General features: G+C 41.1%; 2 protein-coding genes across 3 annotated transcripts in view; one reads left to right on the top strand and one right to left on the bottom strand.

The window, feature by feature from the left end:
- ALDH6A1 (aldehyde dehydrogenase 6 family member A1) overlaps positions 1 to 18,322 on the top strand; it is a 27,734-nt gene extending 9,412 nt beyond the window's left edge. The window contains exons 3-12 of one of the 2 annotated variants that reach the window (XM_006170536.3): positions 3,807 to 3,881; positions 4,055 to 4,216; positions 4,711 to 4,789; positions 5,206 to 5,508; positions 6,640 to 6,761; positions 9,598 to 9,787; positions 10,350 to 10,531; positions 11,254 to 11,433; positions 11,701 to 11,799; positions 16,891 to 18,322. In XM_006170536.3, coding sequence (XP_006170598.1) covers positions 3,807 to 3,881; positions 4,055 to 4,216; positions 4,711 to 4,789; positions 5,206 to 5,508; positions 6,640 to 6,761; positions 9,598 to 9,787; positions 10,350 to 10,531; positions 11,254 to 11,433; positions 11,701 to 11,799; positions 16,891 to 16,995 — 1,497 coding nt within the window. In that variant the 3' untranslated portion in view covers positions 16,996 to 18,322. Of the gene's footprint in view, positions 1 to 3,806; positions 3,882 to 4,054; positions 4,217 to 4,710; positions 4,790 to 5,205; positions 5,509 to 6,639; positions 6,762 to 9,597; positions 9,788 to 10,349; positions 10,532 to 11,253; positions 11,434 to 11,700; positions 11,800 to 14,128; positions 14,221 to 16,890 lie in introns of those variants that run through there. The other variant, XM_006170537.3, reaches the window with a different exon arrangement.
- BBOF1 (basal body orientation factor 1) overlaps positions 11,795 to 18,322 on the bottom strand; it is a 41,418-nt gene continuing 34,890 nt past the window's right edge. The window contains exon 12 of the mRNA XM_006170538.3: positions 11,795 to 11,936. Within this exon, the coding sequence (XP_006170600.1) occupies positions 11,925 to 11,936 (12 nt within the window). The 3' untranslated portion in view covers positions 11,795 to 11,924. The remainder of the gene's footprint in view (positions 11,937 to 18,322) is intronic.

Raw genomic sequence — 18,322 nt, 5'->3', positions numbered from 1 at the left:
TTAGTTTTATTTATTATTATTATTATTATTATTATTATTATTTTAATTCATCAGAGAGAGATAGAGAAAGAGAGGGAAAGTGAGAAATCAAGCTGCCAGTTCCAGGACTCAAACCTCTGTCAGTCATGAGGAAGTCCAGCATCTTAACTACCATGCCACCTTCTGGTCCCTCTATTTTAGTTTTCTTTTCTAATATTATTGTCTGTTGCATTTTCAGTACTGTAAAATGGTTTCTTTTTTTCTCTCTTGAGAGATTTTTTTCCTATCTGTCTGTCTCTCTCTGTCTCGATGGCATATGCTCGCCATTGAGGCAGAGAGAGACAAACAGATAGAAAGCTAGAAATCACCTCCCAGGGGCAATGGCCATGCTGAAATCCCTTCTTCTCTATTCTCCTATCAGGATTTTGGGCATGCACACAAATGCACCCAGCATGAGTTTCAAGCCACTGGGTCCAGGACTTGAACCACGGTCAGCCATGTTGGAGTCCAGCTGCTTTAACCACCATGCCACCTGCTGGTCCCCTGTAAGATGGCCTTTATAGTAAAGAATTTTTTTTAAGAGAGAGAGATTTTTGCTATAGGATATATGCGCTCACCAGAGAGACTAAAGCAAGAAATCACCCTCTTGTGGGGAACGGCCATGCCCCAATCCCTTCTCCTCCATTCTCCTCTCTATCTTGGTTTTCTTCTGGGATCTATAGGGATCTGGAACTATAGAGATCTGCTAGATCCTATAATTACAATTTTTAATGGTTGCATAATATTTCATCAAATACATGTACTTGAATAAACCAATAATTTCTTCATGCAACAGTTAGATTGTTTTTGGACCACCAGATGGCATAATGGTTACATCACTGGACTCCCATATGGCCACCCATGGGCCTCATCCTGGACCTGGTGGCTTGAAACACACTGTGCTCATGTGCGTGCATGCCCAAAATCCCAAGAGGAGTGTGAAGAAGGGATTGTGGCATGGCCATCCCCTCTTGGGGTAATTTTTCACTTTCTGTCTCTATGTCTCTCTCTCTAGTGAGCATATGCATTCTGTAGCAAAAATCTATCTGAAAAAAAAAAAAAGAAAAAAAAACTATTTAGATTATTTTAGTTCTTCATCTTATAAAACATACATTTTTTTCTTTTTTTCTCTAAATTTATTTATTTACATTCATTCACTGTACATCATTACAGCATATAAATTGAGTTTTTTCCATCTAGAATACACTGTATATTGGCTCAATCAAGCACATCAACATATGTGTTCCCGTCAACAAATAATTTTCCATTTCTTATTTCCTGTATATTTTAGTTTTTTTTCCTATCCTTGATTCCCTATCTCTCACCCTCTGCCATCTCCCACCCTCCTCCCACACTATCTCTGGTATCTCTGGTTGCTTTTTATGCCTTTTTCTCCCCACATTTTATTAATTCACTAAAGATGTTAATTAATCTAAATATTTTGAATAGGGAGCACAGGTGATATATACATATCCATGAACACAAGTCTGACTTTAGGCATAAACCTCAGTGAATAGAATGAACATACTATAAAGTAGCACCTAACTGGGGCTATATAGCTTACTGCAGTCATCAAATAGGTATTTTTAATGCTTTTTTTTTTAATTTCAAGAAAAAGTTTTAGTATATTTTTTTCCTCAAACTTTTTTTTTTAACTTAATTAATTTACATTCATTCCCTAAGCATCGTCGCAGCATACAAAATGTGATTTTCCATCCAGAATATACTGCATAGTGGCTTAATTATGCATGTTATCGCCAATAATTTTCCATTTCTAGTTTCATATACATATATGTATATATGTATGTATATAATTTTTTTTTTTACTACTATTTCTGACCCTCTGCCCTTTCCTACCCTCTTCTCACACTATCTCTGGTGTCTACAGTTGTCTTCCATTCCTTTTCCCCTACATTATATTGATCACACAATTTCTTAAATAATCTAACTACTTTCAATAGCAAGTTCAGCTGGTAATTTCAAGAAAAGCAGTTTTAACTTAAATCAAAGAAATCCTAAGGAACTTTGCTTAAAACTTAAAGCCAGGAAACAGGTTAGGATTCTGTTCAAATGGTAGGTACATGAACCTGTTGGCATCTTAAGACAGGACACAAAGCTTTAAAACCAGACAACAAAGCCTAGAAGAAAATCAGCAATGTTTTAGTCAAAAGTCATAAAATTTTATTTCACCAATTCAGTCTCATGTACTTCTTCTGCTGTGGTTTGATTTTCCCGATTAAATTCTGGGATATAATACTCAACTCCAGACCTGTCCCTATGATTAAGTTGGCCATTTTCTTAGTTTTTGAACTCCTATTTCTGTGTGACTTATTCTTTATTTAATTTTATTTATTTATTTATTTTTAATTTGACTACAGAGAGAAATTGAGAAAGCAAGCCGCCAGGATCAGGACTTGAACCACAATCGGCTGTATGGGAGTCCAGCACCTCACCCACCATGCCACCTGCTGGCCCCAGTTTTTCTTTTAAAGAATTATTTTATTTAACTTTATTTATTAATTTTTAAAATTTGAGTAGTGAGGGACACAGCAAGAGAGGAAGAGAGAGAGAGACAGACAGACAGACAGACAGAGAAAGCAAGCAAGCCACCAGGTCCAGAACTTGAACCGTGTGGTCAGTCATGTGGAAGTCCAGCACCCTTAACCATCACACCCTCTGCTGGCCCCTTTTCTTTTCTTTTCTTTAAAAGACTAGTCTCTTTTTTTAAAAAAGAATTATTTCTTTATTTAAATTTTTAATTTGACCAGAGAGAGAGGGAAAGTGAGAAAGCAAGCCACCAGGTCTGGGACTCAAACTGTGGTTGTCCATGTGGGACTGTCCAGTGTCTTAACCACCATACCACCTGCTGATCCCCTGGCCCCTTTTCTTAATAACCTTTGGGATTGTTTTTACAGACCATCTGTCTATCAGTCATTTGCAGTACCTACAACCTAATAAATAAGGACTGCTTAAAATCTATTCCACATAAAAAAAAAAAAAAGAAAAGAAAAAAGAAAAAAAAAAGGACCAGCAGTTAGCGTAATGGCTATGTTAATTACTCCCACGTAATTGACCGCGGTTCGAGTCCCAGACCCAGTGGCTTAAAACTCATGCCGGGTGCATGTGTGTGCGTGCCCAAGATTCCGAGATGAGAAAGGAGAAGGGATTGCAGCGTGGCCTTCCCCCTGGGGAGTGATTTCTTGCTTCGTATCTCTATGTCTCTCTCTGTCTTTCTGGCGAGTGCACGCGCTGTATAGCAAAAAATATCTAAAAAATAAAATCTATCCCATATAGAAGTAGGCTCACAGTAGCTCTTCACCATTTTGGTTCACAAAGGCCTTTGAAAATTTGGAAAAAGCAATCTACTGCTCAGGAAGGAAACATAAAGAGATGGAAACATTTTAAAATCAATTTGATCATAGAGGTGACACATGATTATGATAATGTGATAGAAAGTCAGCTGGACCAACAAGTCATAATAACTCATCTTTGTTAACACAGATCTGCTGCTCTTTAATATAACTTCACAGCGACTTACTCATGAAGTGCCACTGTATGAATAGCAGGGAATTCACAGTTCTCAGAGATCACAGAACTGAGAGGCTCTGCCGCACCCTAACATACACTATAGACAAGGATATTGTGTCTCTTTCCTAGGGGTACCATTTCTAGAGACCAATAAATTCAGTTATCAACTTGAGTTCTTTCTTCTTTGTGAAAGAGGGAGAGACAAAGCAACTAACTAATACAAAGTTGTTTGTATGTTTCATTTCCTGTTTGTTTTGTAGCCAACTGTAAAGCTCTTCATTGATGGGAAATTTGTTGAATCCAAAAGTGACAAATGGATAGACATCCACAACCCGGTAAGCAAATATGCTTTGAGATTTTAAACTGATGTGTCTAGAATTCTGGGAACATGATGTGAAGGTAGGGGCCTGGGTATCTGTCGTAAAGCACGTAGTGCCACCTCTATGAGCAGATGAAAATGGAGATGTGGTGCAGGGACAAAGTATGATGTGCTTCTCTTTCCCATCAGGCCACCAATGAGGTAATTGGTCGGGTCCCTCAGGCCACCAAGGCTGAAATGGATGCAGCCGTTGCTTCCTGCAAACGTGCTTTTCCAGCCTGGGCAGACACTTCAGTATTAAGTCGTCAACAGGTCCTGCTTCGCTATCAACAACTTATTAAGGAAAATTTGGTAAGAAGTCTGAGGGGTACATTTTATTTTTTTTGAGAGGTTTTTTGCTATAGGGCTTGTGCGCTCACCAAAGAGACAGAGAACAGAGAGAGACAGAGAAACAAAAGTGAGAAATCACCCCCCTGGGGGGATGGCCACACCGCAGTCCCTTCTCCTCCATTCTCCTCTCAGAATCTTGGGCATGCATGCACACACACCCGGTGTGAGTTTAAGCCACTGGGTCTGGGACTTGAACCACGGTCAACTGCATGGGAGTCCAGCGACATACGCCAACTGCTAGTTCCCTGAGGGGTACATTTTTTAAACTGTTGCCTATGAGATGCTCGTCACTCCCACAAAGACCTTTTCAGCTGCCCTCCCTAGCTGTGCAACACAGAGAGACATTGAACATGGCGCTGTCCCTCGTACTGTGTCTCTCTCTGTTTTGCTCTTTCTTAGCTAGCAAAGCATGAAAAGGAGGAACATCTTTGCATTAGTTTCTATTTTCTTTCTAGAAAGAAATCGCCAGATTAATCACATTGGAACAAGGGAAGACCCTAGCTGATGCTGAAGGAGATGTATTTCGAGGCCTTCGTAAGCTGGGAGCCCTCAGGGGACTTTTGGGAAGGAAGGTGGGAGGCACAGATCCCAGAATGGGAGCTTGCATCATCATATATTTAGATTTTGTTGTCCCATGATATCTTTCTTAATACCTGTGAAAAATGGTAGTACCTGTCAGGTATCAATGAGATTAATTTACTTCATTTTCATTTCATTCAAATGCTCTTCCAGTAGAGAGATGCATTTTGATGCCTTTTTCCCATTCAGAGAATCTCATTTTGCACAAGCCCCTCACATGGGGGGGTGGGGGGATAAGTCAGCGTTTCTCCCTCTGTCAGGTCCCCGAGCCACTTCCTCTTCAGGACTGAACAGACTGAACAGAGTGTGACAAAGCTAAGTAGTGTGCAGTGTGAAGAGCTGGCGGCCTCACTACTACTTCTTTGTTCCAGAGGTGGTTGAACATGCCTGTAGCGTGACGTCTCTCTTGCTGGGAGAGACTATGCCATCCATCACCAAAGACATGGACCTTTACTCCTACCGCCTGCCTCTGGGGGTGTGTGCAGGGATCGCTCCCTTCAATTTTCCCGCCATGATTCCCCTTTGGATGTTCCCGATGGCCATGGTGTGTGGAAATACTTTCCTCATGAAGCCATCCGAGCGAGTCCCTGGAGCAACTATGCTTCTTGCTAAGTTGCTGCAGGACTCTGGTGCACCTGATGGTACACTGAACATCATCCACGGACAGCATGAAGGTAACATGCAGAAAGGCATGTGCCCTATGGCAAAAAAATAATAATAAACAAAATTAAAAAACAGAAAGGGAATTGAGTGTTGAAAGACTTATTTTGGAGAAAAATAGGAGTCGTAACCTTCACAGTCAGGTTAGAAATGGAGATCCTGGAAATTGTGGAATAGCAAGTGAAAAAAATAATAAAAGGAAAGAGACTAAATTGACTTTTTTTTTTAAGGATTATTTATTTGGGGGGTCAGCAGGTGGTGTAGTAGTTAAGCCACTGGATTCCTACATGGCCGACTACAGTTCGAGTCCCAGACCCAGAGACTTGAAATTCATGCTGGGCTCATATGCATGCATGCCCAAAATCCTAGGAGGAAAAAAGATTGGCCACCCCTCTAGGGGATGATTTCTCACTTTCTGTCTCTCTCTCCAGTGAGCACATATGCCCTATAGCAAAAATCCTCTTTAAAAAAATAAAAGTATTATATATTTTATTTCATTTATTATTATTATTTTAATTTGCTATTGAGCACATTCACTCACCAGATAGAGCCAGGGAGAGAGAGAAAGTGAGAAAGCAAGCTACCAGGTCCATGACTCGAACTGTATAGTCAGCCATTTGGGAGTCCAGTGCTTACCTACCACACTACCTGCTGGCTCCTAAGTAGAATTTATCCTTTAAAGAATGTAAGTGAAGGAAGCATGTAAGGAAATAACGCCACAATAGGAATACAGTGTAGAAAAAACAAGTGTATGGGGAACCAGCAGTTAGCGTAATGGCTGTGTCGCTGGACTCCCACGTAGTCGACCGTGGTTCGTGTCCCAGACCCGGTGGCTTAAAACTCACGCCGGGCGCGTGTGCATGCGTGCCCAAGATCCCGAGAGGAGAATGGAGGAGAAGGGATTGCGGCGTGACCATCCCCCCTGGGGGGTGATTTCTCGCTTTCTGTCTCTATGTCTCTGTCTGTCTGGCGAGCGCACGCGCCCTACAGTGAAAATCTCTCAAAAAAAAAAAAAAGAAAAGAAAAAGAAAAAACAAGTGTATGACAATTTCTAACTCATAGCAATGGGAAAGGGGCAATTTGTCATGTTGGGAATCCTGTGGCCATTCATTTCTTTGTGGTGATTATTTATTTTCTGTTTAAAGCTGTGAATTTTATTTGTGATCATCCGGACATCAAAGCAATCAGCTTTGTGGGATCCAACCAGGCAGGAGAGTACATCTTTGAAAGAGGATCAAGACATGGCAAGAGGGTTCAAGCCAACATGGTGACTTCTTATTCCTTTCTTCCCCAAACTTTGTTAGGGGTCGTAAAATTACTTAAGAACAGCCCTTCAGCAGAGGGGCTATTCATTCCAGTCTAATGCCAGTATTTCTTCATTTCTATCTGATTGTGAATGTCTTCTCTTTAACCAGGACCTTTGTAAGGAGTTTTATCTTAAGTTGTGTTAATCAACTGTTACAATATACAGCTAATCTTGGTGACAAAGGATGCCATTCCTCCCTAAGGTTGTTACTCAGATCCTTTTTTTTTTTTTGAGAGGTTTTTGCTATAGGGCCTGTGCGCTCACCAGAAAGACAGAGAGACAGAGAGACAGAAAGGCCACACCATAATCCCTTCTTCTCCATTCTCCTCTCCAGATCTTGGGCACGCACACACACGCACCCGGTTATTCAAATTCTTAAGGCTTTTGCAGTAATGGCCAAAATCTGATTCTGGACCTGTTTTATCCTTCATACCATGCCTCTAGCACTTTATCTGTCCTTCTTTTCCGACGTATCCTAACAACTAATGTCAAAGATATGCTCTTCCCAGAGTGTCCAGGCTATTTAGAACACTGGCATAATACGTGTGGTTTACTTGGTTGCACGAGTTTTCTACCAAATACTTAGCAGCTTTTTGATACTCAGTGTAAAGACCTATTGTGTGTTTCTCACCTCTCCTCTTTCAGCTGCTGTTATGCAAAGGATAGCCACCTATGCACAGGTTTAGAAACTGTTCATAACAAGGCCACTGCATAACGTGGCCACTTTTTGTTTTTAAAATTGCTAAACTGTGTGCACTTGCGAGAAAGAACTCTGCCAAGGGGGTGTGACACCACAATCCTTCCTCCTGCCCTTCTCTATTGTGTCAGGATTTGGGACTCATGTGTGCGTGCATTGGTGTATTTTTTAAGCCACCAGGGCTAAGAATCAAACCACGGTTGGCCGTATGGGATCTGGCTCCCTATCCAGAGGGCTTAACCTCTGCATGATAGGGCCTGCCCAAGCCCACTTATTTTTCATGGCTGAATGTGTTTGGGCCATGACTTATAATCTTCCGTTTTCTACCTATTTATTCTCTGTTCATCTGTTCAACATTTTGTGTAATGGGTTCTTTTATTATTTTTTTTTTTCCATTTTTGTTACAGGGCACATACTCTTGCTAGAGAGACACAGGGAGAAAGGAAGAAGAAAGAAAGTAAAAACTCACTCCCAGGGGAATGTCCAAACCACAATCCCTTCTTCTCCATTCTCTCTGGATTTTGGGCTCGCGTACGAGCGCGTGCACACACACACACATCATTCTCAAGCCACCAAGTTAAGGACTCAAACTGCAAAAGGCCATGTGGAATCTAGCCACCTTACCTATACCATCACAGGCTGGCCCATGGGATAAAATTGAGTAGCAGACATGGTCCCTATCCATGTACTCAACTGTAATTGTATCTGGAAACACAACATGTGGAAATGACCTTAATGTCATCCTACTTGGAAAAGAAGTATAGGAAATTATGTATCTAGAAGCAAGTGCATTTAGGTAACCTCTTCCTAGAAATTACATATCAAGGGACCAGCAGATGGCGGAATGGTTATGTTGCTGAACTCTCCTGTAGTTGACCGCAGTTCAAGTCCCTGACGCCAGTGACTTAAAACTCACAGCAGGCATTTGGGTCAGCAGGTGGCGTGGTAGTTAAGAGTGCTGGACGCCCACATGGCTGACCACAGTTAAGGCCTGGACCCTGGTGACTTGCAGTAATGGCCAAAATCTGATTCTGGACCTGTTTTATCCTTCGTACCACTTTCTGCTCTCTTTCTCTTGCTCTCAACTCTTCTGCTCTGTTCCTCCCTGGTCAAGTTAAAATAATAAATGAAGTTAAATAATTCTTTTAAAAAAAATACTCACACCATGTGCATGTGTGCACAAAACCCTGAAAGAATGGAGGAGAAGGGATTGTGGTGTGGCCATCCCCCGGGGGGATGATTGATCATATTTATCATATCGGGCCCTATAGCAAAAACGTCTCAAAAAAAAAAAATATATATATATATAGCAGGCATATGTGCACGGTACCAAAATCTGAAAAGGAGAGATGGAGGAGGAGGGATTATGACATGACCATTCCCATGAGAGGTGCTTGCTTTTTTTTTTTTTTTTTTTAGATATTTTTGTTATAGGATACTTGTGTTTTTTTTTTTTTTTTTTTGAGAGATTTTTGCTATAGTGCGCATGCGCTCGCTAGAAAGACAGACAGAAAGCGAGAAATCACCGCCAAGGGGGGATGACCACGCCACAATCCCTTCTCCTCCATTATCCTCTGAGTATCTTGGACACACATGCACACATGCACAGCATGAGTTTAAGCCACCAGGTCCAGGACTTGAACCGCAGTCATGGGAGTCCAGCGACATAGCCATTACACCAACTGTTAGTCTCAACAGGTGCTTTCTTACCACCCCAAAACTCTCTGGTAAGCTCATGTGCCCTCTAGCAAAAATTTTAAGAGAGATTTTTGCTATCGGGCACATGTGCACAACAGAAAAAGAGAGACAGACAAAAAGCAGAAATCACCCCCCAGGGGAATGACCACAGCACAATTCCTTCTCCTCCATTTCCTCCTGGGATCTTGGGCATGTGTGCACACACGCCTAACGTGAGTTTTAAGCCACAGAGTCCGGGACCTGAACTGTGGTTGACTATGTAGGGGTCGAGTGATGAAACCATTATGCCATCTGCTGGTCCTACCTCTAGCAAATTTTTTTTAAAAAGGAAAAAATCTTTAAGTTCTTTAATTTCATAGCTTAATTTACTCGGCTTAAGAAAGACTTTCTATATTTCTTTAGGGAGCCAAGAATCACGGAGTAGTCATGCCAGATGCCAACAAGGAAAATACCCTGAACCAGCTGGTTGGAGCAGCATTTGGAGCTGCTGGTCAGCGCTGCATGGCTCTTTCGACAGCAATCCTTGTGGGAGATGCTAAGAAGTGGCTGCCAGAGCTGGTGGAGCGTGCCAAAAACCTAAGAGTCAATGCAGGTAGTCAGGCACCCGGCTAGCTTTTTAGGAAAAATGTATTGTGGGGCCAGTGGGTGGCATGGTGGTTAAGGTGCTGGTCTTAGACATGGTTGACCATGGTTCAAGTCTTGGACCTGGCAGCTTGCTCTTTCTCTCCTTCTCTTACCAAATTAAATAATGAGTAAATTTTTTTTTTTTTTTTAATATTTAGTTTATTTCTTCCATGAGCAAGAGAGAGATAGCATCCTCAGCAGAATCCTAACACTATGATCCACCCCCAGCTTTGGCCAGCCCCAGATCAGGGTATACTGGCACCGTGCGTGCTCAGGGAGGTTCTCCAGAAGTGAACCAGGAACCCTCCAATGGAGGTCAGCCTCACAGTGTCATGTGTTACTACTGCATGGCCATCAGGGCTCCTGGGTTCTTTACACATTACATCTGTGGCACTAAAGCTCCACTGTTGAGACTTGGCCAGTGGGAGCAATCATGTCCATTGCCATGGCCTCTCTTTATATTGCACTATTCATTTGTTAGTACTCATAATTTATGTTAATGGAAGCCTTACTTCTATGTTGTTTTACAGGAGACCAGCCCGGAGCTGATCTTGGCCCTCTGATCAGCCCCCAGGCCAAAGAACGAGTCTGTAATCTGATCGATAGTGGAACAAAGGAGGGGGCTTCCATCCTTCTTGATGGGCGAAAAATTAAAGTCAAAGGCTATGAAAATGGCAATTTTGTTGGACCAACCATCATCTCAAATGTCAAGGTAAACTAATCTTGTTATTTTATGATTATGGGAGTTGAAGGCGCCCTAGAGGCTATGGAATCTCATCCCTCTAATTTATAAATGAAGATGTGAATGACCACATTTGTAGGAATACTCAATGGCTATGTCACTGGACTCCTACGTAGTTGACCGCAGTTCGCGTCCGGGACCCGGTGGCTTAAAACTCACGCCAGGCGCTTGTGCGTGCGTACCCAAGATCCCCAAGAGGAGAATGGAGGAGAAGGGATTGCGGCGTGGCCATCCCCCCTGGGGGGTGATTTCTCGCTTTCTATCTCTCTGTCTCTCTCTGTCTGGCCAGCACACGCACCCTATAGCAAAAACCTCTCAAAAAAAAAAAGAAAAAAAAACTTAGCACAGGGTTCCTGGAAACAGAAATATTCTCTGAGTGTATTTTATATATGTAGTTTTAGGAATATAACAAATGTAAAAAACAAGTTTTGCAGATATTAAAAAGGAAGCTATGGGTCATGAACTGAAATGCAGTACTTACAGGACTGTTGTAGTTACTGGGGATTTTCAGTTGTTTATGCAGTTAGCTTGGAAGAAGTAACACAGAGAGAACTTGTTTAATAGGTGGTTTAAGGTGAAAACTGATTGCTGTTATAAAAGCTGTCCATATAAATGATGGACAAATAAATAATGGATGAATAAAATACCCAGAATCCAAAACCTAACTTCTTTGGATGCATCACTCCTGGCAGCCAAATATGACCTGTTACAAAGAGGAGATTTTTGGTCCAGTTCTTGTGGTTCTGGAGACAGAGACATTGGATGAAGCCATCAAGATTGTAAATGATAACCCATATGGAAACGGAACTGCCATCTTCACCACCAACGGAGCCACCGCTCGGAAATATTCCCACCTGGTGGACGTCGGACAGGTGTGTGAACGGAATCTTTATGAGATTCTAACAGCCAATTGCTGTTTCCTAAGAGGAGACAGTAAACTCTGATCAGCCACTGTAGCTTGTTTAAGGATTGTCCCTCTAACCTACCACAATGCCACATTACTTCCTTAGGAATAAAGTTCATGGAGGGGAAAGTGGGTATTTAAAACTAGTTTCTAATGCCTTTGTGCTTCTCAAAGGAGAGTTCTGTTGTTTGAGTCCGTTGCTTAGTGTTTGACGTGGATTTTTTTTCTGCTGTAGGTGGGAGTGAATGTCCCCATTCCAGTGCCTTTGCCAATGTTCTCATTCACTGGCTCTCGATCTTCCTTCAGGGGAGACACCAATTTCTATGGCAAACAGGTAACTTTCAAGTAAAATAATTTTTTCTTCCTTTAAGAAACTTTCTTGAACATATTCAGGAGCAAGGATTCTACAAGGAAGGGATTGCCAGCAAATGCTGTGGAGTCATATGTTCAGCGTGCTTCTCAGAAGGTCCCCTACAAAAGATTGAGAAGTTAACAAAATTTTGCCAAAGCTTCTTCTTCCTGAATAGCTCAAGGCAACAAAGTTTAGAGGAAAGAGCATGGTGAAGTCCAAGTCTCTGAATTTGCCATTTCTTCTGCCTGTGTCCCTCTTCCCTTGTCTCACCCAGTTTTTCTAATTCCAAATCACCTGTCATATCTCCATTTAAAGAATGGACTCCTCGGGAACCAGCAGTTAGCGTAATTGCTATGTCGCTGGACTCCCATGTAGTCGACCGTAGTTCGCGTCCCGGACCCAGTGGCTTAAAACTCACGCCGGGCACGTGTGTGTGCGGGCCCAACATCCCAAGAGGAGAATGGAGGAGAAGGGATTGCGACGTGACCATCCCCGCTGGGGGGGTGATTTCTCGCTTTCTGTCTCTATGTCTCTCTCTCTGTCTGGCAAGCGCACGCGCCCTATAAAGCCTCAAAAAAAAAAAAAAAAAAAAAAAAAGAATGGACTCTTCCAGGGCTAGCAGGTGGTGTGGTGGTTAAGGCACTGGACTCCCACATGGCTGACCATGGTTTGCATCCCAGACCTGGTGGCTTGCTTTCTCTCTTACTCTCTCTCCGGTGACACATGTGCCCTGTAGCAAATATAAAAATAATAAACAAGGATCAATAAATAAATCTTTTTTTTTTCTTTTTTTAGAGAGATTTTTGCTATAGGGTGCTTGTGCTCACCAGAGAGACAGAGACTGACAGAGAAAGAGAGAAACCACCCCCTTTCCCAGGGAGGATGGCCACACTGCAGTCCCTTCTCCTCTATTCTCCTCTTAGCATTTTGAGCATGCACACACAAGCGCCTGACATAAGTTTAAGCAGCCAGGTCTGGGACTCGAACTAGGGTCAATTACATGAGAGTCCACTGATGTAACCATTACACTATCTGGTGGTCTCAAATTAAATAAATCTTTAGAAGAAACAGACTCCTCCAGAAAGTCACCCCGACTGCCACCACCCATCTTTCAGTGGTAGGAGCTAGGCCTCATTTGCTCCCATTGCACATATTTCTGTCATTTACAAAAAAGTCTGTTGAGCTCTTCTTTGTACCAAGCACGATTCTAGGCACTATGAACACAGCACTAAACAAGAGAAATAAAGCAGATCTGGAACGAGATTGCCTGGGTTCAAATCCCAGTTCGGCCAGTTATTAGCTGTGACCTGGGAGACACCCTCTTTATGTCTTAAGTTTCTCCATCTGTAAAAAGACTTAATAGTACTTATACGTGTCATAGGTTGTGAGGGCTAAATTATTACTATAACCACCATTAGTAGGTGCTTATCCCCTAACGTAGGAATAGGCAAGGCATATTCAGAGAGCAGAATGGCCTGGATCATAGTGAATGGATAGAAATGGGAAAAGAGGGACCAACAGCTAGCGTGGAGGTTAAGGCACTGGATCCCACATGACTGTATGGTTGGAGTCCCAGACCTGTCAACTTGAAAAATCACATTGGGTGCAATGTCCATGTGTGCCCAAGATCCCAAGGAGACAGAGATGAAGGGATTACAGTATGACCATCCCCTGTGGGGCGATTTCTTGCTCTCTCTGGTGAGCACACATGCCCTACAGCAAAGCTGAGGGGTGGGGGAAGGAGACGAGCAGGTTAGAGAGAGAGGCAGGGGGCAAGTCATGTAGGGCTCTTAAATCATGACTTGGCAAGAAGCCCTAATCACACTGGAATTATTATGGTCCCACAGCAATGTGGCCATTTTGGAACCTTCATTAATAAATTTCATATTTTCAGGGCCAAGTGTTAGTGTAGCAGTAATACAATTAGATCCACATAGGAAAGGTCCTGGGTTCATATCTCGGGACCTCCCTAGGCACAGATACATGCACACCCATCACTGTGATCTGTGCTGGCTGAGATGCAGTGGATTACAGCCTAAAAACCATTGGGACTGCCTGTCTTCCTCCTTCATGAAATAAACAAACTTTAAAAATAATAATAGGGGTCAGCAGGTGGCATGGTAACTAAAGGTGCTAGACTCCCACATGGCAGACCATCGTTCAAATCCCAGACCTGGTGGCTTGCTTTCTCACTTTTCCTCTCTCTCTGTCCCTCTCTGATCAAACTGGAAAATAATAATAAATAAATTTAAATAAAATAATTCTTTAAAAAAAATCATAATAAATTATACACAGTTTTCCCCTTTTATAGGTTAATAAAAATTAACAATGGGACTGCATAGCAACCCTGACAATACAGCCAAATACTTGAGAAATCACACCTTGGTTATTGGAGGCTACCGAGTACGTACCATGGTCACAGCTTTTGCAAAAGTGACTAATTTGATACTGGTAACAAGAATTTCTTTTAAGGATAATAGTAAAACTAATGTTTAAAATCATTTTTCCCCTCCCCCTAGCCTTGGCTTAATTATTTTTTATTTATTTATATATTTTTTTGGAGAGGTTTTTCCTATAGGGCATGTGTACTCACCAGAAAGACAGAGACAGAGAGACTGAAAGCGAGAAATCACCCCCTGGGCTGATGGCCACACTGCAATCCCTTCTCCTCCACTCTCTTGGGATCTTGGGCATACACACATACACAGGCGCTCAGTGAGTTTAAGCCACCAGGTCCAGAACTCGAACTATGGTCAACTACATGAGAGTCCAGCAACATAGCCATTATGCCAACTGCTGGTCCCTCTTGGCTTAATTTTTGTAAGTTATCCTGGTGAGTGAGGCTTTTTAGAGGAAAAGACTGGCCTCAGTGTGAAGTCTTAAATCCTTCCTTTGTTATTAAATTGCTATTTTGCATTCTGGAAAGAACACATGAAAGGATCATTTTTACATAATATATCTTTATGTTGAAAGCAAATAATCTGTATATTTATATTTAATATATTAAAATGGCTGAGGTGTCTGTCAAATAATTCTAGAAGAGCATTTTAATCAAGCTTGCTAGTAGTTTTCTAGGTGTTAGATCTGCAAAATGTATTCTCTTTTGCTTAAGCCCACTCCTATAAAATAAACTGTGTATATATAAATCTAAAAATGTGCTGACACTTTTCATGCTATAAGTAATTTAAAAGTGGATTTGTATAATATCAGGCATTTTAGATTTGTAAGATTATTTTGGGTTTGCCTATTCAATGTAAAGCTCATTATCACTGCCAGTTATCAGAAATGGCCTAATATATATCTCAATCCTTTATTCCTTTTTCTTCATGAGGAGAGAAAAACTAGCAAATGCTAAACAGCAGTTACTCTGCTAGGATATTTTTGTATTTCATTTCATTTTCTCCTCACAGCATTGCTGTGAGGTGGGTGTTGGGTCATACAGAAAAGGCTCCGGGTTAAACTGCAGCAAGGACTAGAGGCAGGACTGCAACCAAGTCTGTTGACTTTGGGGCACAAGATTTCAACTCTAGGAGCAGAATGATCTGCAAGTTTAACAAATGACATCATTCAGTTTTTCCACGTATAATAGGTGTTCTAGGCTTAGACATAATTCAGCATCATAATTCAGCATAATTATGATGGCTAACATTTGACCATTTACTATATTATGCTAATGTTTTAAGCAGATTATCTCATAACAATATATTGGAGTTTGGTCATGCCTATTCCTCAGCAATTCACAGAAGCTCCTTCAAAAGGTAACTAAAAGAATCATAAAACTCCCAGAAATAGGGGTTGAGTCCCGGACCCGGTGGCTTAAAAAACTCATGCCAGGTGCGTGTGTGTGTGCATGCCCAAGATCCCGAGAGGAGAATGGAGGAGACTGGATTGTGGCATGGACATCCCCTGTAAGGGGTAATTTCTCGCTTTTTGTCTCTCTGTCCCTCTCTGTCTGGCAAGTGCACACACCCTATAGCAAAAACCTCTCCAAAAAATATAAATAAATAAAATTAATAAAATTCAAAAGTGAATATAATACCCCATGGCTAGAAGTTGCAGAATATAGACAAAACTCTGAGTTGGCATGGAAAAGAGAAAATCAACTCCAGGAGATGAGGGAGTCCTTCCTCAAACTGAAAGAAGAAATGGACACTAGAAAAAAATCAGCTGGAACTATTAAAGTCTGTAAAACAGGAAATCAAAAACTCTCTCGAAAGTATTAAAAGCTGATTAGATGATGCTGAAGATCTAATCTCAGATGTAGAAAATTAAACCTCTGACCTGAGGGGGGAACACATTAAAGATAGAGAAAGTTAAAAAAAAAATGAGGATATACACAAAAAATATTAGATTCCATTAAATGTCAAAAATTCCAAATAATTAGTATCCCAGAAGGTGAAGAAGCTAATAAGAGCATGGAAACTCTATTCCATGATCCTAGAAGAAAACTTTCCAAGTCTAGAGAAGCATTCAAACATCCAGACTCAAGAAATACAAAGGATCCCAAATAGAATCAACCCAAGAAGATCCTCCCCAGACCAGCCAAGCCCAAGATAAAGACAAGATACTAAAATTGGCAACAGAGAAATGTCAAGTGACTTACAAAGGTCATACCATCAGGCTAACACAGGACCTTGCAATGGAAACAATGCAAGAAAGGAAAGAATGGGAAGATATATTGAAACTATTAAGAGAGAAACAATTTCAAACAAGATTATTATATCCAGCAAGATTATTCTTCATATGGGAAAAAAAGGTTAAAATCTCAGACAGACTAACAAAACCTGAAAAGATTTGCCAACACCACACCAGCTCTTCAAGAAAATCTGAAGAGAGTCCTGTTCCAGGAAGACTAAAGAATGAACAGACAGAAATAAGGGAATAAAAGACAACCACAACAAGGGTCAACTTAAAGATAAGGATAAATCTGGAAATATCGATGATAATATTGAATGTTAATGGATTAAATTCTCCAATCAAGAGAGACACAGACTGGCTGCATGGGAAAAAAAAAAAAAAAAAACAAAAAAACATCTCAGAAATATATGCTCTTTTTTTCTTTGTTCTTTTTAGGGCATCCAGTTCTACACTCAACTAAAGACCATCACTTCTCAGTGGAAAGAAGAAGATGCTACTCTTTCTTCACCTGCTGTTGTCATGCCTACTATGGGCCGTTAAAATAAGTTTAAGACTTGGTCTGTCCTGAGTAATCTCCCTTTATTCCTGACCAACTTCATTGGCCAACTTTGCTCAGATCAGATCCCTGGGATTGGAAAATGTCGCTAAAAGCTTTCTCAAGACTGTCAGTTGCTGCAAAGTTGCTGTAGAGAAATGTTCATGTTCTAGTGTAACACTGAAACCAGATTTTCACTTGCTCTCATACCTCTGTTTTTGAGGTAACTGTTGTTAACTGTGAAATGCTTATCTGGAGTGAGAGTTTAGACCTGCTTTCTGAAACTTCTTCCCTTTTCTGATGACGTAAAGGAAGAGAAAGTCAATGTAATACAAAGATCTTCCAATAATTGGAAGCACTACTTTTAGATGGAGGAGCACAGATAATTCATTCTCCAGTTGAGCCTCAAACACAGCCGTACATAAAAGCCAATAGGGAGATCCTTTTGCCAAGTTTTCCTGAACCTCTTTTTTTTTTTTTAATGTTTTTGCTCTAGGGAGTATGTGTGCACTCATCAGAGAGAGACAGAGACAGAAGGAAAGTGAGAGATCACCCCATGGAGGATGGCCATGCCGCAAACCCTTTTCTTCTACTGCCCTTTTAGGATTTGGGGCATACATGCACACGTGCCCTGTGTGATCTTCAAGTCCCCAGGCCCAGGATTCAGACCGTAGCCAACCAAGGGAGTCCAACGCCCAACCACCATGCCACCTGCTGGCCCCTGAGCCTCTGTGATTTCACACTACACAGATATAATCCATTTCCACTTATCCCAAAGTTATGACAACTGCTTCTTTCTTGTCTGTCAATGATACTTTGTTGTCCTGGTTAGTCATGACCACTATTTAATTATCATCATCATTTAAAATCACTCCTCAAAGATACCTCAATATAAAATGGATAAATCATCTTTTTATATGTGCCAAGTTAAGTTTTAGGGTTTGCTTCAGCAATCATTAATACTCCAGTTGCAGATTAATTAATGAATCAGGTTTGATGCAAACAGTTTGCTTACGAAATTATTTCAGAATGTATAAGTTTAGAAACCAAGGAGTGTTCACCCATGGAAGTGGGTCAAACTCTTGCCTTAAGCAAGTGTAACTTGATATTACTTGCTGAATTTTCTGTGGTTCTTTTCTCTTGCCTACATTTCTCATTAATGATACTTTTTAATGAAAGAATTCTTATAATTGAGATACTTTTTAATGTAATTGAGTCAAGGGCATAAGACATTTCAAAGCTTTTTATGATGTAAAGTAGTAAAAAAGAAATACTTAAGACTCTTAGACTGTCTCTATGCTTTTTGTTTCTTAGATATATCTAAGCTTTTTT

Source organism: Tupaia chinensis, unplaced genomic scaffold (genome assembly GCF_000334495.1).
Source record: "Tupaia chinensis unplaced genomic scaffold, TupChi_1.0 Scaffold148607_1, whole genome shotgun sequence".
NCBI lineage: Eukaryota > Metazoa > Chordata > Mammalia > Scandentia > Tupaiidae > Tupaia > Tupaia belangeri.
The sequence above is the reverse complement of the archived record's forward strand: the minus strand, read 5'-3'. Positions and strand labels throughout refer to the sequence as shown.